General features: G+C 37.4%; 1 protein-coding gene across 1 annotated transcript in view; it reads right to left on the bottom strand.

Annotated features, from left to right (window-relative positions):
* UNC13C (unc-13 homolog C) overlaps positions 1-21330 on the bottom strand; it is a 218151-nt gene that overhangs the window by 111974 nt on the left and 84847 nt on the right. The window contains exons 10-13 of the mRNA XM_089488232.1: positions 17027-17196; positions 11400-11515; positions 9531-9694; positions 2249-2399 (exon numbers count right to left, since the gene is read on the bottom strand). Coding sequence (XP_089344358.1) covers positions 2249-2399; positions 9531-9694; positions 11400-11515; positions 17027-17196 — 601 coding nt within the window. The remainder of the gene's footprint in view (positions 1-2248; positions 2400-9530; positions 9695-11399; positions 11516-17026; positions 17197-21330) is intronic.

The following is a 21330-nucleotide window of genomic DNA, read 5'->3' on the forward strand; positions in this document are numbered from 1 at the left end:
AAATGACTTAGTATGTTCCCTTCAGCATATCAAGACATTTTGGACAATGGAATGCTTCCAACTTTGCGGGAAACGTTTGGGGAAGGCCCTTTTCTATTCCAGCATGACTGTGCCACAGTGCACAAAGCAAGGTCCATAAAGACATGGCTGGATGAGTTTGGTGTGGGAGAACTTGACTGGCCCGCACAGAGCCCTGACCTCAACACCTTTGGGATGAACAGAAATGGAAATTGTGAGCCAGGCCTTCTCGTCTAACGTCGGTGCCTGACCTCACAAATGCTCTACTAGATGAATTGGTAAAAATCTGGACAGAAACATTCCAAAGTTTTGTGGAAATCCTTCCCAGAAGAGTGGAAGCTGTTATAGCTGCAAAGTGGGAATCAACTACATATTAATGTCTATTTACAGAATACAATGTCATAAAAGTCCCTGTTGGTGTAATGGTCAGGTGTCCACATACTTTTGTCCATATAGTGTACTAATATTATAACTGATCCCCACAATTGTTTGTTGCTCTTGCCTGCACCACAGTAAATGCTACTGGGATATTAGTAAGTCTTTATAAGAAGGACAATAAAGACCACGTCTTTACAATAGATGCAAAATTATAATGCATAATACCAAAATGATGAACTCTAGAACAGAAATACCAAGGTTTTACATAATAAAATCCAGGAAGAATTATAAGCAGGTCAGGGAATATATAAGAATGAAATCTATTGCTATAAATAAACTCAAGTATATATATATATATATATATATATATATATATATATACTATATATATGTATGTATGTACTATATATGTATATAGTATATACTTATATATATATATATGTATATAGTATATACTTATATATATATATATATATATATATATATATGTATATACTATATACATATCCCTTTAGAATTTGAGGGGGTCTTTTTTTTACAGACTGTTGAAGAGAATACCAATAGATACATTTTTGGATGGGTTTCTTGCCTCTGATAGCAAAGAAGATGGTAATCACTAAATGAATCATACAAAAAAAAAATAGCTGAGAAAGGAAACTGAATAGCCAGAGGACAGATAGAGCGTGAAAAAATATTTCCCAGATATCTTTTGCAGCAGATAATGATTTTAGAACTTTTAGACAGCTGTTATAGTAACATTTCCACCATTTAAAATGTATTCTTGTTGCGATGTTCACGACATTATTGTTGTAAAACAGCTGTGATGCATTCAGTATACAATGAATACGTTACATATTGTATGTACTGCATCTTAAACCACTGAATGCCAGAATGTGATTGACAGAAACCAGCACATAGCTCTTGCAATCTGACACTCAGACAGTTAAGGGTAGTTTCAAATATTTTTAGTTTCAGATTGCTTGCTATCTTGGAATTTCTGATACAAATAAGGAAATAATTGAATTCATTGACTTAACTATGTGTTAGCTAAGGTGTCCCCTGGCAATTTCCTCCAGAAAGCAGGGTCAAACTAAAGCTGCATAATGTACAGGGGAATCTATAAGGTTACTTGAATGACAACTTAAATAGGGATTCTGCAGGGCAAACTTTTTACAAGAGAAGCTTACCCTACACGATACATAGCTAACTTAGTGAGCTCAAATGTTTAACTAACCACAGCACACCTAGAAACGTAAAAATTTAGAATTTAACAGCAGATAAGAACCATTCAACCCATCTAGTCTGCAAATTTTTGATATAGGAACTTAGTCAGTCTTTGGTCTTGTCATGGATTCAGGATGGCCATATGCTTATCCCATCACTGTTTAAATCTAGAAACAGTTTTACTGATGAAATCCCAAAACATGGTGATAATCTCCTATATTTTGCCTGAGAGCTGATGAAAATCGTTCCTTGAATTTTAAGACCAGTGACCAAAAAATCACAAGTGAGGGCCACACATGTTGGATACACACAACCACCCATTAAGGGAGTACATTGTTTACAAAGTAGACTAACAGGCGCTAGGCATGCTTTTTCCAAACCAGTCTGGGAATTTTATATTATTTATATAGCAAAACACCTTTCGATCCTATGCCATAACTACTAATCATTTTTTAATGGGGCATCTATAGTATCTGTGCATAAGGCTACAAATCTGGTTCAGCCAGCACGTAAAAAAATTTAAGGCATAAATAACAACTCATACCTTTTAAAACTATAAAAAAACTAATTTCTAATATTATAAATAAGCAGCAGAGATAATAAAAAAGAAAGACAGAAGAGAACTCACGCCAAAATTGGTTGCAGCAAACCGATCTGATGCAGATACGTTCGTTGAGACAGTGGTGTGAGCGTAGAATGCGTTAATATTTGCCAGTAATGTACTCATGACAGCAGGAACACCAGGGCACATATATTTAGAAGACAGACAGGAAAAGTGCCTAAAGTAAAAACAATGTTATCATTTAACTTGAGAAGAATTATAGTCACAAGTATCAACTAACAAATCGATGTATTTAACATACATAGAATGTTGGTGATTATCAAGGTAATCAGAATGTAAACTGGAATATAAGTTTGCAATTGGTACATTTGCCTTTCATAAACTAGAGTGGTCCATTTTAATGAGAACACAATTCAATCTATACATCGAAGACCAAGCCCCATGATAAATACTTGAACGCTACGTTCCAACCGTAATAACTTTATAAATGGCTTTATTTGACATTATTTTTATATAAAGGTAGTAGCGATTTCTGTAATAAAATCTTACTTATTTTATTTTGTTGCCTTCAAAACATCAATAAATCTGATATTTAAGGCTGGCAGTTCCACTTGAAAGATTTTTCAGGAAGAAAAACACTCGAACAGAATAGGCTAATTTGTTGCCGCTATAATCTATGGCTCAGTTTCTCATAAAGCTTTATGTCTTACTGCCTCCAAATAAAACAACTAAGGTAAAAGTATTCTGGTACTATTGTTTGCATTGGGAAACAACCTGCTACCTCTGTGTCTATTGACGCTACATCACTTGGACGCAAGGTGAGCTAGGGTGATTGACCAAGGGCAGGAGTTATGTTTAGGTGGGTAAGATGGACATTACTGGAACAATTTTCTTGTTGAGTGAGATCTTGGGGTCCATTCTCTTTGGACTCTGGCTCTAAACAACTTGTAAGCTGTAGATCAGCAAATGGGCTTTTAGCACTACTGTACTACCGAGCACCTGGGATTTTCCTGGGAGTAGTGATGTCTCTCTTTTTAAAAAAAAAAAAGAAAACAAAATGTCAATGATGACAGTTTATTTGGTGTGTTTGATTGGGAGGCAAAGTAACTACAGGACTGCATTGGAGTATGAATGAAAGGATCATCATTTGATTGTATAGTGTAAAGGTTAAGGTCCTGGCCTACAATCCATGATGTCCTCTGTTCAATTCCAGGATAGAGAGGAGTGTGTGTATGGGTGTATAGTGATAGAGTAACTATATGGGTGTTAGAGCGAGTAAACTTAGCCAACCACATAGGAGAACGAAGGATAGAAATGACATCCTTTGATCCAAGGGGGGAAGCCACATAAACACAAGTAAGTTAGAAAGCAGCAAGGTAAAGATATATTTGGGTTTAGGGAATATTTGTTTATTAAACAATATGCATGTATAAAAAAGGAGTTATAGTTAAAATTAGGCTTTAATGTTTTTTAGAATTTAGTAAATTTTATGCTCTTCTTTATCAAGTATTAAACATTCAATGAGAACCAAAATATTACAATGTATCACTCTTGTTTCAACCTGCATGAACCATCCAAGTACAGATTGAATTTTCAGCCAGGTCTGCAACCTGGTGGTTTCTTTTGACCATGCATGACCTGCTCCCTGACTGTATGGCACTCTCCACCCCAACACGTACACACAGATGGCACACACCAAAGGCTGTTTGGAGTGAGCCCAGTTCCCACAGACACCTAGCCCTGTCCCTTCACAAAGATACTCTCTCATAAGAAGCAGATCTTTAGCTACCCTACCCTAGGACGTTCCCAGGAATGACAATGCCCCAGAGGATTATAGGGTTACAAGTCAAATATATTTTCTTGTCTATACACTTCCTATTAATATTGAAACAGTGGAATATTTTTCTATACCTCCTTCAAATAGTTCATATTATTAGGTTTCTCCTTATAGTATTTTTCATATTCACATGTACACATACTATTGTACATATACTGCAGTGTTATTGTTACTTTGTATCTGGCTTACATTTATTGATCATAATTTAGTTTGAGTTGTTAGTTCTGGGAGGAATACAGCAAATTCATGTTTCCTGCTGACATGTTTCAATGTTTCACTTTAACATTCCCATACTGGGAAGATATCCCTTGGATGTTTTTGCCCTTTATCCAATACTATGCATCCTGAATAAATATTAGACTATCTTTGCTAAATGCCTACATCTCCTCTTTCACTCAACATACATTGTTTATAGTAACTAAATGAATTCATAAAAGAACATCTACTTGTAAAACTATTAATGTTATTAAAGACTTCATCTGGCAAATATTTACAATTAAGTTATTAAAAAAAGAAATATATACATTATTTCTGGGATCAGTATATGTAGAATATTTCCTGAACAAGCTATGAATAGCTCCCCATAACCCCCTGGAGATGAGCAGGCAGCATGTGTGTGGTTGGGGTTGCGGTTTTTTTCCATGTCGTGGATAAACGCTAGTACTGAGCTTATTCATTCTGTTTTGAGGCAACAAGACCCTTAGCCTTCCCTTTGTTCTTTAAGCATCAGGCAGAGCCAGCACCATTGCCAGTGCTTAAATAGTCACTGGATATGTTGCTGAATGGCGTTACTAACTGCTCCTAATAGTGCATAACACACACTATATTATCATCTGTATAATTATAGCTACCAAAATGAATAGGTACAATTCCAGGGTATGTGCAGTGATAATGCATTGGCTCATATCTGAAAGGTGATGTTGTATTTCTATAGAAATAACCTAATAACCTGCCTCTTTGCACCACAGCTAATTTAAATGCTGTCTTTTGATAAAAGTCCATAAGTTTACTAACAACATCGGTAGTGGTGTAATCATGTATTTCTACAGCATTTTCATTTGATGAATGTTCTCATATTCTCTGGAGTCCCAAGCAACTGAATCTTTTAATACTCATACGTACAAGAAGCAAAGTAAGGGCAATATCATTTTTCAAGCATTTGTAAAAAAGTAATATTTCTGAATGCTTATAGGGAGAAGGTGGTATTCGCATTGTGTAATTTTCAAACATAGACATCATTGTTTCAAAACCTTGCTGGCATAAATTGTCTGAAAATCCCTTGTGAAATCATTATATACACCCAAGTAAGTATTTAGTTGTGTTTTTCGTTTTTTTCTTTTACTGAGCATGTGCAGGAAGCATACTGAGATATGCTTCTTGCTTTAAGCAGAGGCAACTGGGGAGGAGTTAAATGAGACATACTCTAATTTTCTAAAGTATGACACTAATTTTATAAAGTATGCTTTGAGAAAATTCCAATTGGGAGACATGCATATTATCAAATTAATGTACAGCACCAAAGATGCAGTGAAGCCTAAATTACTAGGTCTCTAGTCCTTGAGTTACATCATGGCAGCCTCAGACATACATCCTATTGACTTTTGTATTAGTCTCGGACCATTTAAAGGAAACCTACCCTTGGATCCTTTCCTTTTATGGGACAACCACTACTACTATTGTCAACGGTGTGCTTTGTTTATGTGATTAATACAGATTTGTAAACATTGTATTTTAGGTGATTCCTGTAATAAACAAGATCAGATATGCGGCCAAAATATAACACCATTCATAATTTGTCATTTCGATAACATATTTCAGTGTCAGAACACCATTAGCATCAAACCTGGATTTTACAGCAGAGTTTCATCAGTGTAAACAGATTAGTGGATGATGCAAGATGTCAAGAGTACTTGATTATGCTGAAGTGCCTTTAACTTTATCAAGCAGCTTCACTGCGGGCTGTTAATGGCCATAATCATGGTTTGATTGCTTTAGGCAAAGGTGAATGCTTCAACTAACACATGAGGAGTCATGTTTACTTAATGCAGAAGAACTGTTATTTCACGTAGAACGTAATCAAAGTTAAATACTTAGCTATATTTTAAGCTATATTTACTTACATAGTTAAACTTAGTATTTTCAAAATTTTTATTATGTATTCAATAACACATGATAAAGAGAAGTATTTTGCTAGCTGTCTAAATCTTAGTTAAAGCATAGGCGTGCACCATATTTTTTGCTTATTGTCCATGGCAGAGCCTTTCACACAACATATGTTGGTTTTTTTTAATAGTATATCACAATATGGCTTTTGTTGTTGTTTTGTTAGGAGAAGAATGGAAAGTGGGTACAGCATGATCAGAAATTGTTAAAGCATAGGCAGGTGTAAATAGAGCTATCCTCAAGCCAAACCACTTTGATTCAAAGGCACCTCTGAAAAACATGTCGCTCTAGGCAAATGCTTAGTAAAATGTAAACACTACCTATACCCATACCATCTAACATTTCAATAGTCCAAATTGGGACACCTCTGTTAGGGAGTGTAGCGAGAAGGAGGTTGACTACCTACTCACCATATTGGGATACCTACCTTGCAACCGGGGCCGGCCCGACAATGGAGCAGAGTGGGGCAACCGCTCCAGGCGGCACTTTTGAAGCCCTTTTTTTTTTTTTTTTTTTTTTTTTTTTTTTTTTTTAAAGCGAAAGAGAGAGAAAGGGGCGCCGAGTGGTTTTCGCTTACCAAGCTGTCAGTACCCGCTCAGCGCCCCTCTCTCTCTCCTCTGCGGCGAGTCTTCCTGTTCGGTCTCGGTGCCGGCTTGTAATGCTGAGTGCCGGAAGATTTCCGGCGCTCAGCATTACAAGCCGGCACCGAGACCGAACAGGGAGACTCGCCGCAGGACTGCTGAAAGGTAAGTACAAGGGAGGGGGGGGGGGAGCGGCAGGGACGGAGGAAGGGTAGACAAGGGGGGGGCGGCAGGGACGGAGGGAGAGGAAGGGTAGACAAGGGGGGGGCGGCAGGGACGGAGGGAGAGGAAGGGTAGATAAGGGGGGGGCGGCCCTGCTTGCAACCCCACGTGGGAGCTATATTATTTTATATATCTATATATATAGATCATTTAGGGGTATTATAAGCAGTTACAACTTGGACTATTATATATCCATACAAAAGACTATATGAAAACAGTACAATGTATACCTGTCAGGAAAAAATGACCCTGAAAGACCTTTATAGCTAAAAGACCAAGCACATAATAAAACACAGTTTACTGTCTTATATGTTTTGATCAATATATCAACCTATACTTTGCTGCCTGCAATAAATAGAATCACAACATAGAAGTATAGATCTATACATAAAATACATGCAAAAAAATAAATTCTTTAATCAAAACATTTCAATAAAAACATTATATAAAAAAAAGAAATATAGGTCTATGTAAATATATGTATATATTATCTTGCAGTGCACAAAAAAATAAAGTTGCATTACCCTGACCTTGCTGGAAGGTACAGAAACTGTGCTGCCACTAACCATAAATATAATACAGAATCACGTCTGAATTAATTAGGAAACATGCCAGCCTTTCCAAATAAAAGTACAGTAAGTTAACAATGTTGCTCAGCGTCAACAAAAAACAGAGGATGCAATCGTAAACTGGATTAATCTATACATATAATACATGTTACCTCTTTATGTTAAATTATTAGTTACTTTACTATAAAACATAAAACTTTATTGCATTTATTTTCTGGTATTTATGTAAAACTGGAAACATCGAGGGTTATGTATAAAAAAAGAACCAATTAAATCATCATGTGGATAGGATTTATTCCATAGGTTCAGGGCCGGGGGGGGTGGCATTATCTACCCCACCCCCACCGGTACTTACCCTTAAACAGTCCTGCGGCGAGTCTCCCTGTGCTGCCACGGTGCCGGCTTGTAATGCTGAGCGCCAGAAATTCACGTCACTTCCGGTGCTCTGCATTACAAGCCGGCACCGAGACCGAACAGGTAAACTCGCCGCAGAGGAGAGAGAGAGGGGCGCCGAGCGCGTAAGCGAAAACCACTCGGTGCCCCTCTCTCTCTCCTCCGCTTCAAAAAAAACAAAAAAAAACGCTTGGGGCGGCAAAGTGCCGCCCCTTCTGAAGTGCCGCCTGGGGCAATTGCCCCAGTCGGCTCCATTGTAGGGCCGGCCCTGCATAGGTTGCTATGGTGATTGCACCACTTTTAAGATTTTGCACCAGAACCACTTTTGTATACATCAGCCCTAAGGATTTGGTTAAACATAAAAATAAAAAACAATGGAATTAGGTTTAGAGACATTTAAAGAGACAATGAGTTTATTTAGTAATTTAAATTAAAGAAGTGAAACAGAGTTTTGTTTTTGCACACAACAGGGAATTTGTTGTGTTTGGTTCGTTAAATTTACTTCTGTGTGGATTTCACTTTTTCACCTGATCAGAGATCATCATAATCCTTTAAACTCGTTTTCATTTCATTTAGAAATTACAGCATAATTATACAAATCATAATGTCATTAAATGTGTAACTATTCCCACTGTATTTGTATAAAAAGTGATTGTGGTGCAGGGATTAAAGGGGTCCTATCACCATAGCAATTAACTGCTGAATAGATCATTCTGTAGATTCGTTGCTATAGTGATAGTTTTGAAATGGTGTACCTCAATCATATTTTTTACAGCCCAGTAGATGGCTAACTATATATACGGATGTAAAAAATTAAGTGGATGTATAACGCGCCATTTCGGTAAAATACTGGCCATTTTTATTATAGTCTACCTGCCATAAAAAAAAATGTCATGGCCTTCCTAGAAGTATTTCTATTTTTTTGAGATTTAGATCAGCCATTGTTTAATTAATGATTTGTATTTATAAAATGACAACAGATGTACTGATGTATTATTACAAAAATAAAACAGACACGGAGGGAGGAATAAGTAGGTACAAGAGACATTCAAGATGGTGGGGGAAGGGATAGAATACATGCATTGGGTCTGTACATGAAGAGGGCCAAGTCTTGGGAGTCTTGGGAAAATCGATGGGGTTGCTGTGACGATCCCTCTGTCTGAGATACTATAGAGTTTACCGACTATGCTACAAGCTATGGTAAGATGAAAAATATCAGAGAAATAACTATCCACTGGTCGTACATAATGCATAGTTTTCTCTAAGAGTTTAAATTGTCTAAATGTAGCCCAACTTACCTTCAATAAGCTGTTTCAATCAAACCCACGAGGACCATAAGGTATACATTTATCATAAGCACATAACATATATGAAATATTGATAAGCACTGAAATAACACAGTGGTTTATCCCTACAGATAAAATGTCATAAAATACCCAGGAATTACATTGCCTATTGATGCCGCCAATAACAAATTCATGTTTAGAACAGGCTGTACATTGCTTGTTCTTTTTCTTTCCTTTTTAGTCTTTGAACAGTATACTAGCTCATTTTCTTTTTATTATTAGTGGTTATAAACTCACGTCATAGCTTGATAAATAGACTCAATTCCGTAGCGCATTGCAAATTCATCCACTATTTCCTGCGCAGCGTCATCAAAGTAAACCTTCCAAGCTTCTTCGCCTTTCACTTCAGGGATCTTAACAATGCCATTATTCTGCACTTCTGTCAGGTAGTGGAATAAGTTCTGTGGGGAAATTATCATTCAGAATTGTCAGGGAATTCGAGAATCAGAACAGTGCTGTTTCTGTACATTAAGTTTTTAAAAGTGTCTTTTAAGTAGCAGGGATACAATTAACTACTCAGAGTGAAAGCCAACAGGTGGCTAGACGCATAAAAAGCTTTTCTTTAAAGGACTTAAACTCCACTACCAAACTTCACAAGAAACCTGTGTGCTCATGAGTTCAAAAGACAAAATTGGAGACTCTCTCATGATAACAAACATCTGGCAAAAGATGACCTCACTTAAATAATACGGGCTGCAAGTATTTCACTGCCTTCATACAACAGAAATGTAAACAACAACTAAACATCTTAATTTCACATTTATCTGGGAGCAGGTTTTAAATGAAAGGGGCAAAACCAAATATTTTATCATTCAAAATCCGAAATCCAAAGTCGTATCCAAATTCTAATGAAACGATATCTGATTTCTAACTGTAACTCATAGAAATACTAAAAGGAATTACACATACTATGTGGATGACCAGAATTTTCTCCATGTTACAATACATATCTGTTGTACCTTATCTTTCTATCTATAGATATATATGAGAGCTAAATCTATAGATCTACAGTATGTTAGATACAATGGTGCATAAGAAGTGAAACCCGGAAATGTTAAAGGTTAAATGAACTACACAGCAGTGGCTCTCTTATTTTGCAAGTATCTTGATTGTGGATGTCGAGCAGGGCTCTCTCCACCAAATGTATCGGTTTGTCTTAGTCTGTCAATTCTTGTCTTGTCATATCCCTTGAATTTATGTATTGTATTAAGCGCTGCGTAAACTGTTGGCACTATATAAATAAAGGATAATAATAATAATAATGTTTTATTACCCAGATAAATTCTTCCTTTTGACATAAGACACATACTCAATATTCTTAAAATAGAAGGTTTGTGTTGCAATTATGTAACATAATATAATAATACTTGTAATTGTATAATTTCTGATCATGATCACCGCTATTATTTTATTATTATATTGCATTTTTTTTGCTTTTTACTTGTGTAGCTAATTAATTGCCTTAATCTTCCGAAATCCCCAAGTGCTGTTAATGAACTTAAGTAGGGGTCAAGTGCCCGAGCTGCTTTAATATTGCTAAAAGCTACATGTTAGCTGGTATACTATTCAGATCTTTTAGTTGATGGTGTCATATACTGAATTTCTGAGCTTCTGTTGATTAGCAACATTTATTTCTAGCAAACATTGGTAGTGTGCCTACTCTTCCTTTACCAAGACACTACATAATGTGACAAAGCACTGAAGAGAAAGAACAGGGCTCGCAGTGACATGAATCTCATTCTCCCTTGCCACATGAAAGGAGCGGTAGGAAGGAAACTAAGGCTGCTAAGGGAGTAGAGCGGATCTTTGCATCATGAAGTCTTCCACCTGCCCCGACCTCCTGCCAAAAAATGCAAATGCCTACACAGGCTTCTGTTAAGCTTGATTTAAATTCAGGATGGTCAGATTTGCCCTTCAAGTAAAGGCATGCATGGAAAACATACACTTTGTTGGCATTGGATGTTTTTGTATTTGAATGCCCAGTTAAAGGCGTCATCGGGTCACTCTACCGTAATTTAAATATCTTGACAATCAGGCTAAAATGTGGAGCACATCCATAATGGCAACAGCGCGTCACTGAATGCAATATACTGATATATGGTTTACCTCATGCAAGCAAGTATATTGTACATGGTATGGAGGCACATTCTCTTCCCCCTTAATTTCAACATTGATTTTCATCCGAATTGCCCCAGAGACAACGGATTTATCTGTACGTTTCTCTGTAAAAAGAAAAAAAAAGTCAGCGACAGAAATGTTATACCTTATCTATCAGGACCACAAACATTTCCATGGTTTCAGATATTCAAGAGTTGGAAACAGATGTCCATTGTTTATATCTTTTACATCAGCTAAGCCTCAGATAATCATGCTTGCTACATTGGAGATACAGAAATATTTGTTCTAATTAGGATGCAGGAGATTGTGCCACCAACTCAGTGGCTAGTTCTATGTGTAGTTTTTTAATTCCTCTACAAATATGTTGTTCTTTGGCTTGTGTATTGGTAGGGTGATTCCAACCCAAAACCATACTTGGGGCCAGCAAATGGAACTGCCTCTATCACTTCTACACTATATCAAGAGTTAAAACCTATGAGTTAAGGATTTTAAAATATTAGGGAAAAGGCAAAGTAGTTAATAATGTAAACCTAATAAGAAAGCGCATCTGGTTTTAGGTCTTAAGGGAACCTTTAATAACAGCATGGTTTAAAGGGTAACTGAGAGGCTGCAAAGATGATCAAAACTAAAATGTCTAAAGCTTATACTCATCTTTTTCAATTAGTGTAACCATTTAGAAGATATATAAGTTGAACGCAATAGACTATTTTACCTTAAGGTAGCTGACATCTGAAGCATGTAGTATCAAAATAAACTACCTAATTTATTTCCTGCAGTTACCTCCCTTCTCCTCATCTCATCCTTACATTGACAACACAATAGGGGAGCTATAACTTGAGAAGGAATAATGAAGCCGGTCCTCAGAATAGGACGTTAAGTAGTGGCTCATATGATATAACACTGTGTGTCTTCTTAAATACACATATTGCTATATTCAGTGCTTTGCTGTAACTCTAATTTCCAAACCCAGTGGAACCCTGCAGCACTTCACATCCCTTTTACTGATCAAGATATTGTACAGGCTGTGCAGGGACCTGGCAACTTTAATGGAAGAAAACAGGAGAGATAGAGGTTATGCATGCGATTCATCCTGCACCTAACATGTTGAACATATTGATGTTCTGACAATGATATTTGCAATCACAGCATAGCCCTTTGAATGCTAGTGGACTCTACTGCCTTGCCGCTGGTGTGAAAATATATTCACTTTTTTTAGGAAAGTTACTTAATAGAAAAAAAAAATCATCATTTAATATGTTTACGATGTATCCATTCATTTACTTAAAATCCAGTAACAAATCCCATGCAAATACCATGTCATGGCTTCTAATTGGAACCTCTACACTGCCACAGGCACAAGGCAGTTTCCCCATCTTGTGGATAGTTTAGACTTGGGTCAATGCTGTGAGGAGCAGGTACTTTTTAACACAACATTTATCTTCTTGATAATTAACAGCCTGCCTAGTTCTGTAAAAGATTGCAAGTATAAAAGGTGTCAGGTTTACAGTGCATGGTGAGAGCAATGCAATTAGCCCTGACTAAATGACAGGTCAAATATAGCAAGAGTCTAAATTAAAATAACATTCCACGTCTTTGTTTTATAACTCCTACGTATCACACATATTCATATTTACACCATATGACCAAAAGTATATGGACACCATACTAATGATTGAGTTTGGGCATTTCAGCCCCACGCATTGCTAACCGATGTATAAAATCAAACACTCTCCATAGACACTGGGTCGTACTGAAGAGCTCATTGACTTTAAACATGGTACTCCAACCATTTTTACAAACCAGTTTGTGAAATTTCAACTGTAAATGCTATTACTGTGAACTGGAAGTGCCTGGGAGTAACAACAGCTCAGCCACGAGGCAGTAGTCCACGTACGCTCACAGAGGAGGGCCACATAGTGCTGAAGTGCATAGAGTGATTTCCAATTACCTCTCGAAGCAATGCCAGCACAAGCAGCTGCACACGAGACGAAGATCACTATGCACAATGCCAGAGGATAGCGTGGTGGACTCTAGACAGGTGGAAGTGTGTTCTCTGGAGTTATGAATCATGATTCACTATCTGGAAGTCTGATGAATAAATCTGTGTTTGGTGAAAGACAGGGGATCGTTACCTATCACTATAGTCAGTGGCTACTGTGAAGTTTGGTGGAGGAGGGATAATCCGGGACTGTTTCTCTGGGTTTGGGTTTGGCCCTTTAGTTCCACTACAGTATACAAAGACATTTTAGACATTTGTATGCTTCCAATTTTGTGGCACCAGTTTAAGAAAGGCCCTTCCCTTTTCCAGCATGGCTATGCCCATGTGAATAATGCAATGTCCATAAAGACATGGTTTGAAGAGTTTGGGGCTAGAGTGGCCTGAACAAAGCCCTGCCTTTAACCCTACTAAAAACAGTTGGGATGAATTGGAACGCCGATTGTTAGCAAGGCTTTCTTGTTGGCAGGATTCAGCCCCTTTAAGAAGTCTGCCTGGAGATGAACTCTTCTCCACAGCTTGCTGTTCGTTTAACTGGTATGAATGAACCCTGCCTTTCTCACCTGAACCCTGTGTTTTTAACACACCTGACCTAATCAACATTATATCCCTGCCTCTCATTAACGCAGGGATGAGTTCATTATGTTACTTTGCCCAAAGCTATATTTCATACCTGACTCTGGATCTAACTCTTGGATTTACCATTTTACCTGCCTGTTACCTTTTTGGACCTGGACTGCCTGTTGGATTTACCCCTTTTTTTGCTACCAAACCCTTTTGGATTATTACCTGGACTATTCTAACTTCATACTCCCCAGCAGTCTGTATACTTAATGTGCCTTCTACTCTACTACTTATGGTGATATGTATCTGTTTTGTTTAATTTACATATATTCAAACATTCAGCTGTTGTCTCATTTGTGAAGTGTGTTTCTATCACTGTGTGTTCTTACACTCCTGCGCTCTGGACTCCAACACCCAGTAAGGGCTGAGATATGATGAGTCTGACACTTGTCCATCATCAGTACTTGATCTTACTTTGGGTAAGCGATCACAAATTCCCACCGACACACGCCAAGATCTTGAGGGGATATCTCCATATGTATGTCCACGGTTTTGGAATGGGATGTCCAACAAGCTTATACAGATGTGATGATCAGGTGTCCACATAATGTAAAAAGACACATAGAAAAGCATGCAAGCCTTGCCACTGAGGGTAATCAGTCATGTTTTGTGGGGTTTAAAGAAAAGAGCACTATGATTGGACCTTCACCTTATGTCCAGCCCAGAGTGACTGAGAATCCACACCAAGGCTCAAACTGCAAGGACGAGAGGGACTGCCACACGATGTCTTGTGCAGGAAGGGCCACGGCTTTCATAGTGTTGTGTGCATGATGGAAGAATGGCTACTAAGGCATTGTGTGAAGGAGATAGACTGCCAGACAGTGTTGTGTTGATGGGGCTGCCAGGTGTAATGATAGAAACAGAGAAAGAGAAAAAGAAAACCAAGAAAAAAAAGAGGAGAAAAAAGAGTAGAAAGAAAGAAAGTAGTAGTGAGAGAGAAGAAAGAAGCGTGGGTGAAAGAAGAAGAAAAAGGAGAGTATAGTGAATGAGAGAAGAAAAGATGAAAGAGAAAAATGTGCATGCAATTTTAATTGCAGATATATATGCTACGTGTAGTTCACTATACTATTTATTGGTATACCTGAAGATGTATATAATTGTACCTGGGAGCTTGTCAATGCTAGTTGCCCGTATCTTTGCTTCTTCAATAAAGCAAAAAGGTGGCATGGCCATGACAAGGAAATATCTTAGTTCGACTTTAAAGAAGTGGGGAGTACCAAGCAGTAGGCTGTACTTTGGGAGGGGGTGGCTAACATTAACGCTAAACTGGCAATTTGACTATTTCAGTTGTTATTTTTGTAGTTTTTATGCCACAACTTTACTCATTTTCTACTAAACATACATGCTTGTTACAATACATGCTTTAAATAACCAGTAAAAAGTAAAATGTGTTTGCTTAGTAATGGAAACCAAAAAAGTATAATCCTTTAAACTGTGAAGTGTACTTCCTTGTAGGATGGTCCTAATTAAAGTCCACAGTGGGGTTGTACAATTATACTTATTTCTTTGTTTAGCTGAAGCTACTATACTGACCAATCCAGGACTTCAAAAAAATTGAGATACAAGATAATTATCAGGAGTAACTGGAACATATTACAAGTTCCATGGGGGACTCACTAAAAACATAGATCACAATATTAATATCTCACCTAAAAAAAGAACTGATCAAAGGTGGAGCAAAAGGGTATGAATTAATGTATATTATATACATAGCCAAAGTGATGTCACTAATAACAGCAAATGATGTCAGTTGCTATGTAAATTAAAGTGTTTTGAAACATTTTAACTCTTTGCCTCAACTATGCATTATCAAGGAACGTGCCCCCAGTAAAGTTCTCCAGCAAGAAAGGAATGAAGCAACCTTCAAAAATGCATAATTTATTGGTAAGATGGCAATCAAAAAATCTCAATTATATAGCTATGCATTATGCCAGACCAGTTTGACCCTTCCTGAAGAAGAAGCTTACGGAGGTTGGCCACTCTTTAATGCTTAATGTCAGTGAGCTCAAATGTTTCAACTCACAGTTAAGTGACTAAACCCCTAAGTGATAAAAGTGTTTTAATTATGTCCCATCATCACGAGGGTAGGCATGGTTATATAGTTTACCAGAGCCCTAGGGCATCAATGTAAGACAAACAAATCTGATTTAGTATAAAAACTGCTCTTCACAACATGCTTGTTTATGTGAGTAATGTTGTTTTGCTTTTGACACTCATTTTTCTCAACAAGGTAATGAGCTATTAAGCGTTGCTAGAAGAGAAGTGTCACACATTATGTCCTCAAGAAGAGTAGTTATACGGAAGCATTGACGAATGGCACAGTAACACATTTCCTACCCAAACTCCCTATTACATAATTTATCAATGAATCTTCTGCTGTGATGGTGACCTAGATATTTTTTTGCAGACTAAATTCCATGAGATGAATATTTCATGGTATCACCTGGGTTTGTAGCTAGACTTTTTCTTTTGCAGATGGACCTTCACTGCCTCTCACACAATAAAACCTAAATCATAGTAAACAGCAAAAGCAAGTTGAAATTGGACCTACATAAAGCAATATATGGCATGCTTTAAATGTATAATAAATCAAAAAGTCATACACATCTTTGTGTATTTGAATGTTTATTTTTCAACAACTCAATGGCGGGCTGCACTACAACATAATTTTGTACAAGCTATTCCCATATCATACTCTAGTGCAACGCAGGTTGCTGTATGAGAACATTTAATGTTTTAAATCCTCTCCTGAGAATTAGTGAATTTTAATATTCTTCCCATATCCACCCCTCAGCTGCACCTATGTCATCATATCCTTGTGTTAGCCAGTCCGGCCCTGATTTTGCCCATCTTGTCTACCCGTTAAGGCAGACAATGGGTCAAGCATAGTAATATGCAAATTGCTTTTGGTTTTTTTTATACTTTCATAGCGGAAAACTCGCTAAAGTGGCTGTTGTAAGATGAATCATTAGTTTTAACAAGAACTAACAAATACCTAAATTGTACCAGACGTCCATCTCTCCACTAAGGGTCCGCACATCCACAAATGTTTGCCCAAGGAAGTCATCAGACTCTTTCTTGAAATGCTGTTTAACTCTGGATTTAATGTCATCATCTTCATCCCAAACTCTCACTTTTATTCTGTCTGTAGAGTTGTGGCACTCACTGTATATAAAAAAAAAAACAGAGAGAAAAATGTATGTTAACTTATTACATTACCAAACCAGTCATTAAGGAGCAAAATCTCTGCCTAGCGACTTTGTATTTGATCTGTGTACCATACCTGGATATCCCGACTACCCGCTCAGTCTATCGACCATGGCTTTGTCTGACTACACATTTAATATACCAAACCCGACTTTGAATGACTACTGCGTATCTATGGTTTCTGTATCTACCTATACATGTAACTTACAACTGTCCTTGGCTACCTATACTCTCTCTATAAATATACCTAAAGCCAAGCCCCCACAACTGTTGGGGTCATCAAAGTCCCTGTCCTCTTATCTTATCTTATCTGTATCTGGGCAAAGAACTCCTGTGGTGTATGCTGCTGGGTCGTGGCACTCATGTTGACAAGGTACATGTTGGTCAGTTAGCTACTACTACCATGGTCATATCATTTTTCCTATTTAAGGGTAACTAACATTTGTCCCCAACCAAGAAACCCCTTTCCTGACCCAATAATGGTAGGTAATGGCGAGGAGGTAAAGAGGTATTGGGTTAAGAGAAGGGAAAGTTCGGTAAGATATTTTGCCCCCTCAGGAAAAATCCTGTGGAGGCCCATGTTGTCACCTAAATGTAGCTATAGCAAAAATATAAACATTGACCAAAAACGTGTCCTGATCCTGAGTACTGAAATGGTTAAAAGACCATCACATTAACATGGTAATAATGTTTAGTAAACCCCACATGCATGTACCTCTTAATTAAACTTTCGGCACAGATAGACGTTAGATAATAAAGAAATGCTTTTATACACAGTATGCAGAGCACAGAAAAAATGGATTGCAACATAATTGCACTTCCGAGCATTTACATGGAATAATAAATAATATACGAAAACTGTGCATTTCGGATTGTGTTATTTTACAGCAATCAGAAATAGCAGATGGATAGCTTAAATGAAAGCTGCTTTATAAGCTCTTGAGATGTATCTCAAAGCTCATTGAGTGCTGACGGTGCCTGCAAAGTAGAGCACAGAGCGGCATATCAAAAGCTCTTCCTACAGAGAGGAGATTACAGCAGGGCGTCCATCACAGTATACAGCAGTTAGTAGACTGTCTGCCGAGCTGGACATCATAAACAAGTCTCTGCACCATGCAGTTTACTGCATTCATTTATACCCCTCAGGCCACAAGTATTTGGAAGAGATTGACCCAATTTAAGTGAATTATCATTATGACTACTTGAACCATTTCATGGCTGGAAAAAGTCATTAACTAGGCTGTAGTACATAGTTATAGTTAATGACTCTCTATTCAAGCCATATTTAAAGATCGAGCCACAGAGCAGAAGCAGGATCAGAATCTTCCATTAGAAGACACAGGTATCTCTGTAAAGTCCTTTCTTGTTTGGTGATTGACCAGTGGACTTCTTTTGCACATAAAGCATGTGTAATACCGCAGAAAATACTGTGCATGTATTAAGCTTTAAAAAATTCTGTGATATATTTTGTCGTGTTCTGTATAAGTTACAGATGCACATCAGATATCAACAGTTAATGAAACGCCTCAGAAAAATGTCACTAATAGCATCTAAAGAACATTCATAGTATCTAAGTATATTTAATATTCTCTAAGAAAAAATTGAATATATATATATGCCTGAAAAAAATAAACTCATCAGGTCTGCCGACTGTCATCTGTACATAACCTTAAAATAATCACATGGTGCATTAACCATACAGATCTCACCTTGACTAACTTTAAAATGGATCTTAAAGGTATGCTCTGGCCCTATCTGTAAGTAAAAAAGAAAAATTGATACAGACTTTATCAGATCTTTATTCAAAGGTGATACCTTTTATTGGGCGTACATACAAAAAGTATAGAAGAGACTTCTGAGGTCTCCATAGCTTTGGTGACTCTACATCTTTTGCAGTCCATTCTGCATAGCCACCACTGCTTGCAAATCTAACCACAAGCAGTTCGATTTGTTTAAGAAGGTGTGTGTGTGGGGGGGTATGAGACAGGAGTCAGAAGTGCTATTTTTATTCAGCAAATGAGAGCACTGTGATCAGGCCCGGACTGGGACAAAAAATAGGCCCGGTAATTTAAGCCAGAGCAGCCCATTTTTATTTAAAACATCGGGGGGGGGGGTTAACTTTATTTAACATCGGGACGTACTAAACAGCATATTGGGATGATTGGCTGCAATGCTCAGCACTATCAATAGGTGTCGGTACACATTTTACACTCATGGTAAATCAAAGTATGTTCTTTTAGGAAGTTCTTGATACTAAGTTGCAAAAAGAAGCTGCAAAACTATTTACTTGCTGAAATATATACAGTTTTATAACGGAATCATAGTAAATTCTATAGAAATAATAGAAAAATGTTATGTAATCAAAATATTGATTTAATATGGTACATGTATGTGCAACATCCTATTTTCCTTCTTTTGATTGGCACAATATGGGAATATAAATTTTAAACATGGGGATTATGGGTGAAATGACATGGTTACACACCCCTAGTAACATATTCGACCCATTTCTCATAAGAATGTTGCTATATTTTTTCTACCTAAGGATTATTGGAGGTATAGCATGGTCAAAGGGACACATTTGACCTGTTTCTGATAGGAATATAGTTATAGATATTTTTTACATGGGGATAATGGGTGGAATATCAGTAACATATTTGATCACCATGACATTTCACCCATAATCCCCATGTAGAAAACCATTTATAACCATTTTCTCAACAGAAATAGATCAAATATGTTACATGGCACATGCAATCATATCATAGTATCCATAATATCTATGAAAACATTTAATCATACCCATTTTCTTATCAGAAACAAGTGAAATACATTACTAGGCATGTGTAACCATAATATTCCACCCATAATACCCATGTAGAAAAATGATTTTACCCATATTCTTATCAGGAAGGGGTCAATTATGTTCCTTAGCATGTGTAACCTTGATATTGCACCCAAAATCCCCATATAGAAAAATAATTATAGCCATATTCTTAACAGAAACTTGTCGAATAAGGTACTAAACATGTGTAACCGTAATATTCCACCCATAATCCCCATATATACAAATTATTTATAGTCATATTCTTATCAGAAACAGGTAAAATGTGTTCCTTAGCATGTGTAACTATAATATTCCACCCACAATCCCTATGAAAAATAATAAAAAATCCCATATTCTTATCAGAAACAGGTCAAACGTGTTCTTTGGCATCTGTAACCATGATATTCCACCCATAATCCCCATGCAAAAAAAATACTATACCCATATTCTTATCAGAAACAGGTCAAATATGTTACTTAGCATGTGTAACTATAATATTCCACCCATAATCCCCATGTTTAAAATTTATATTCCCATATTGTGCCAATCAAAACAGGTAAAATAGGATGTTGCACATACATGGACCATATTAAATCAATATTTTGATTACATAAAATTTTTCTATTATTTCTATAGAATTTACTATGATTCCGTTATAAAACTGTATATATTTCAGCAAGTAAATAGTTTTGCAGCTTCTTTTTGCCACTTAGTATCAAGAACTTCCTAAAAGAACATACTTTGATTTACCATGAGTGTAAAATGTGTACCGACACCTATTGATAGTGCTGAGCATTGCAGCCAATCATCCCAATATGCTGTTTAGTCCCGATGTTAAATAAAGTTAACAAAAACGTTTTAATTTAAGCCCTGTGCGGCCGCACACCCGTAAAGCCGGGCCTGGTGGGGGCTTCCAGCCCCCTTAGAGTTGCGGACCCGGTCGCAGTTACAGCGGGCTTAAGGGGCAGGTGCCCCTTATGCCCTGCGTTAATGAGGCCGCATAGGCCCAGTCAGTCCGGTCCTGACTGGGCCTATTTTAAGGTAGGAGCCCCTAAATCAATCCGGCCCTGCCGCGGCCCGGCCCACCGGGCAAGCGCCCGGTGTGCCCGATGGCCAGTCCGGGCCTGACTGTGATACATTTTACCCCATATCAGCATCTTATGAGAAGTTTCCCATGATTTCACCCATTAAGACACATAGTAATCTATACATTTTAAAAGTACTGTTACGTCTAGAAAAAAACCAAACACAAAATGCACTCTACA

This window comes from Sceloporus occidentalis, unplaced genomic scaffold (genome assembly GCF_023333645.1).
Source record: "Sceloporus occidentalis isolate IW3139 unplaced genomic scaffold, rSceOcc1.0.p SCAF_37, whole genome shotgun sequence".
NCBI lineage: Eukaryota > Metazoa > Chordata > Lepidosauria > Squamata > Phrynosomatidae > Sceloporus > Sceloporus occidentalis.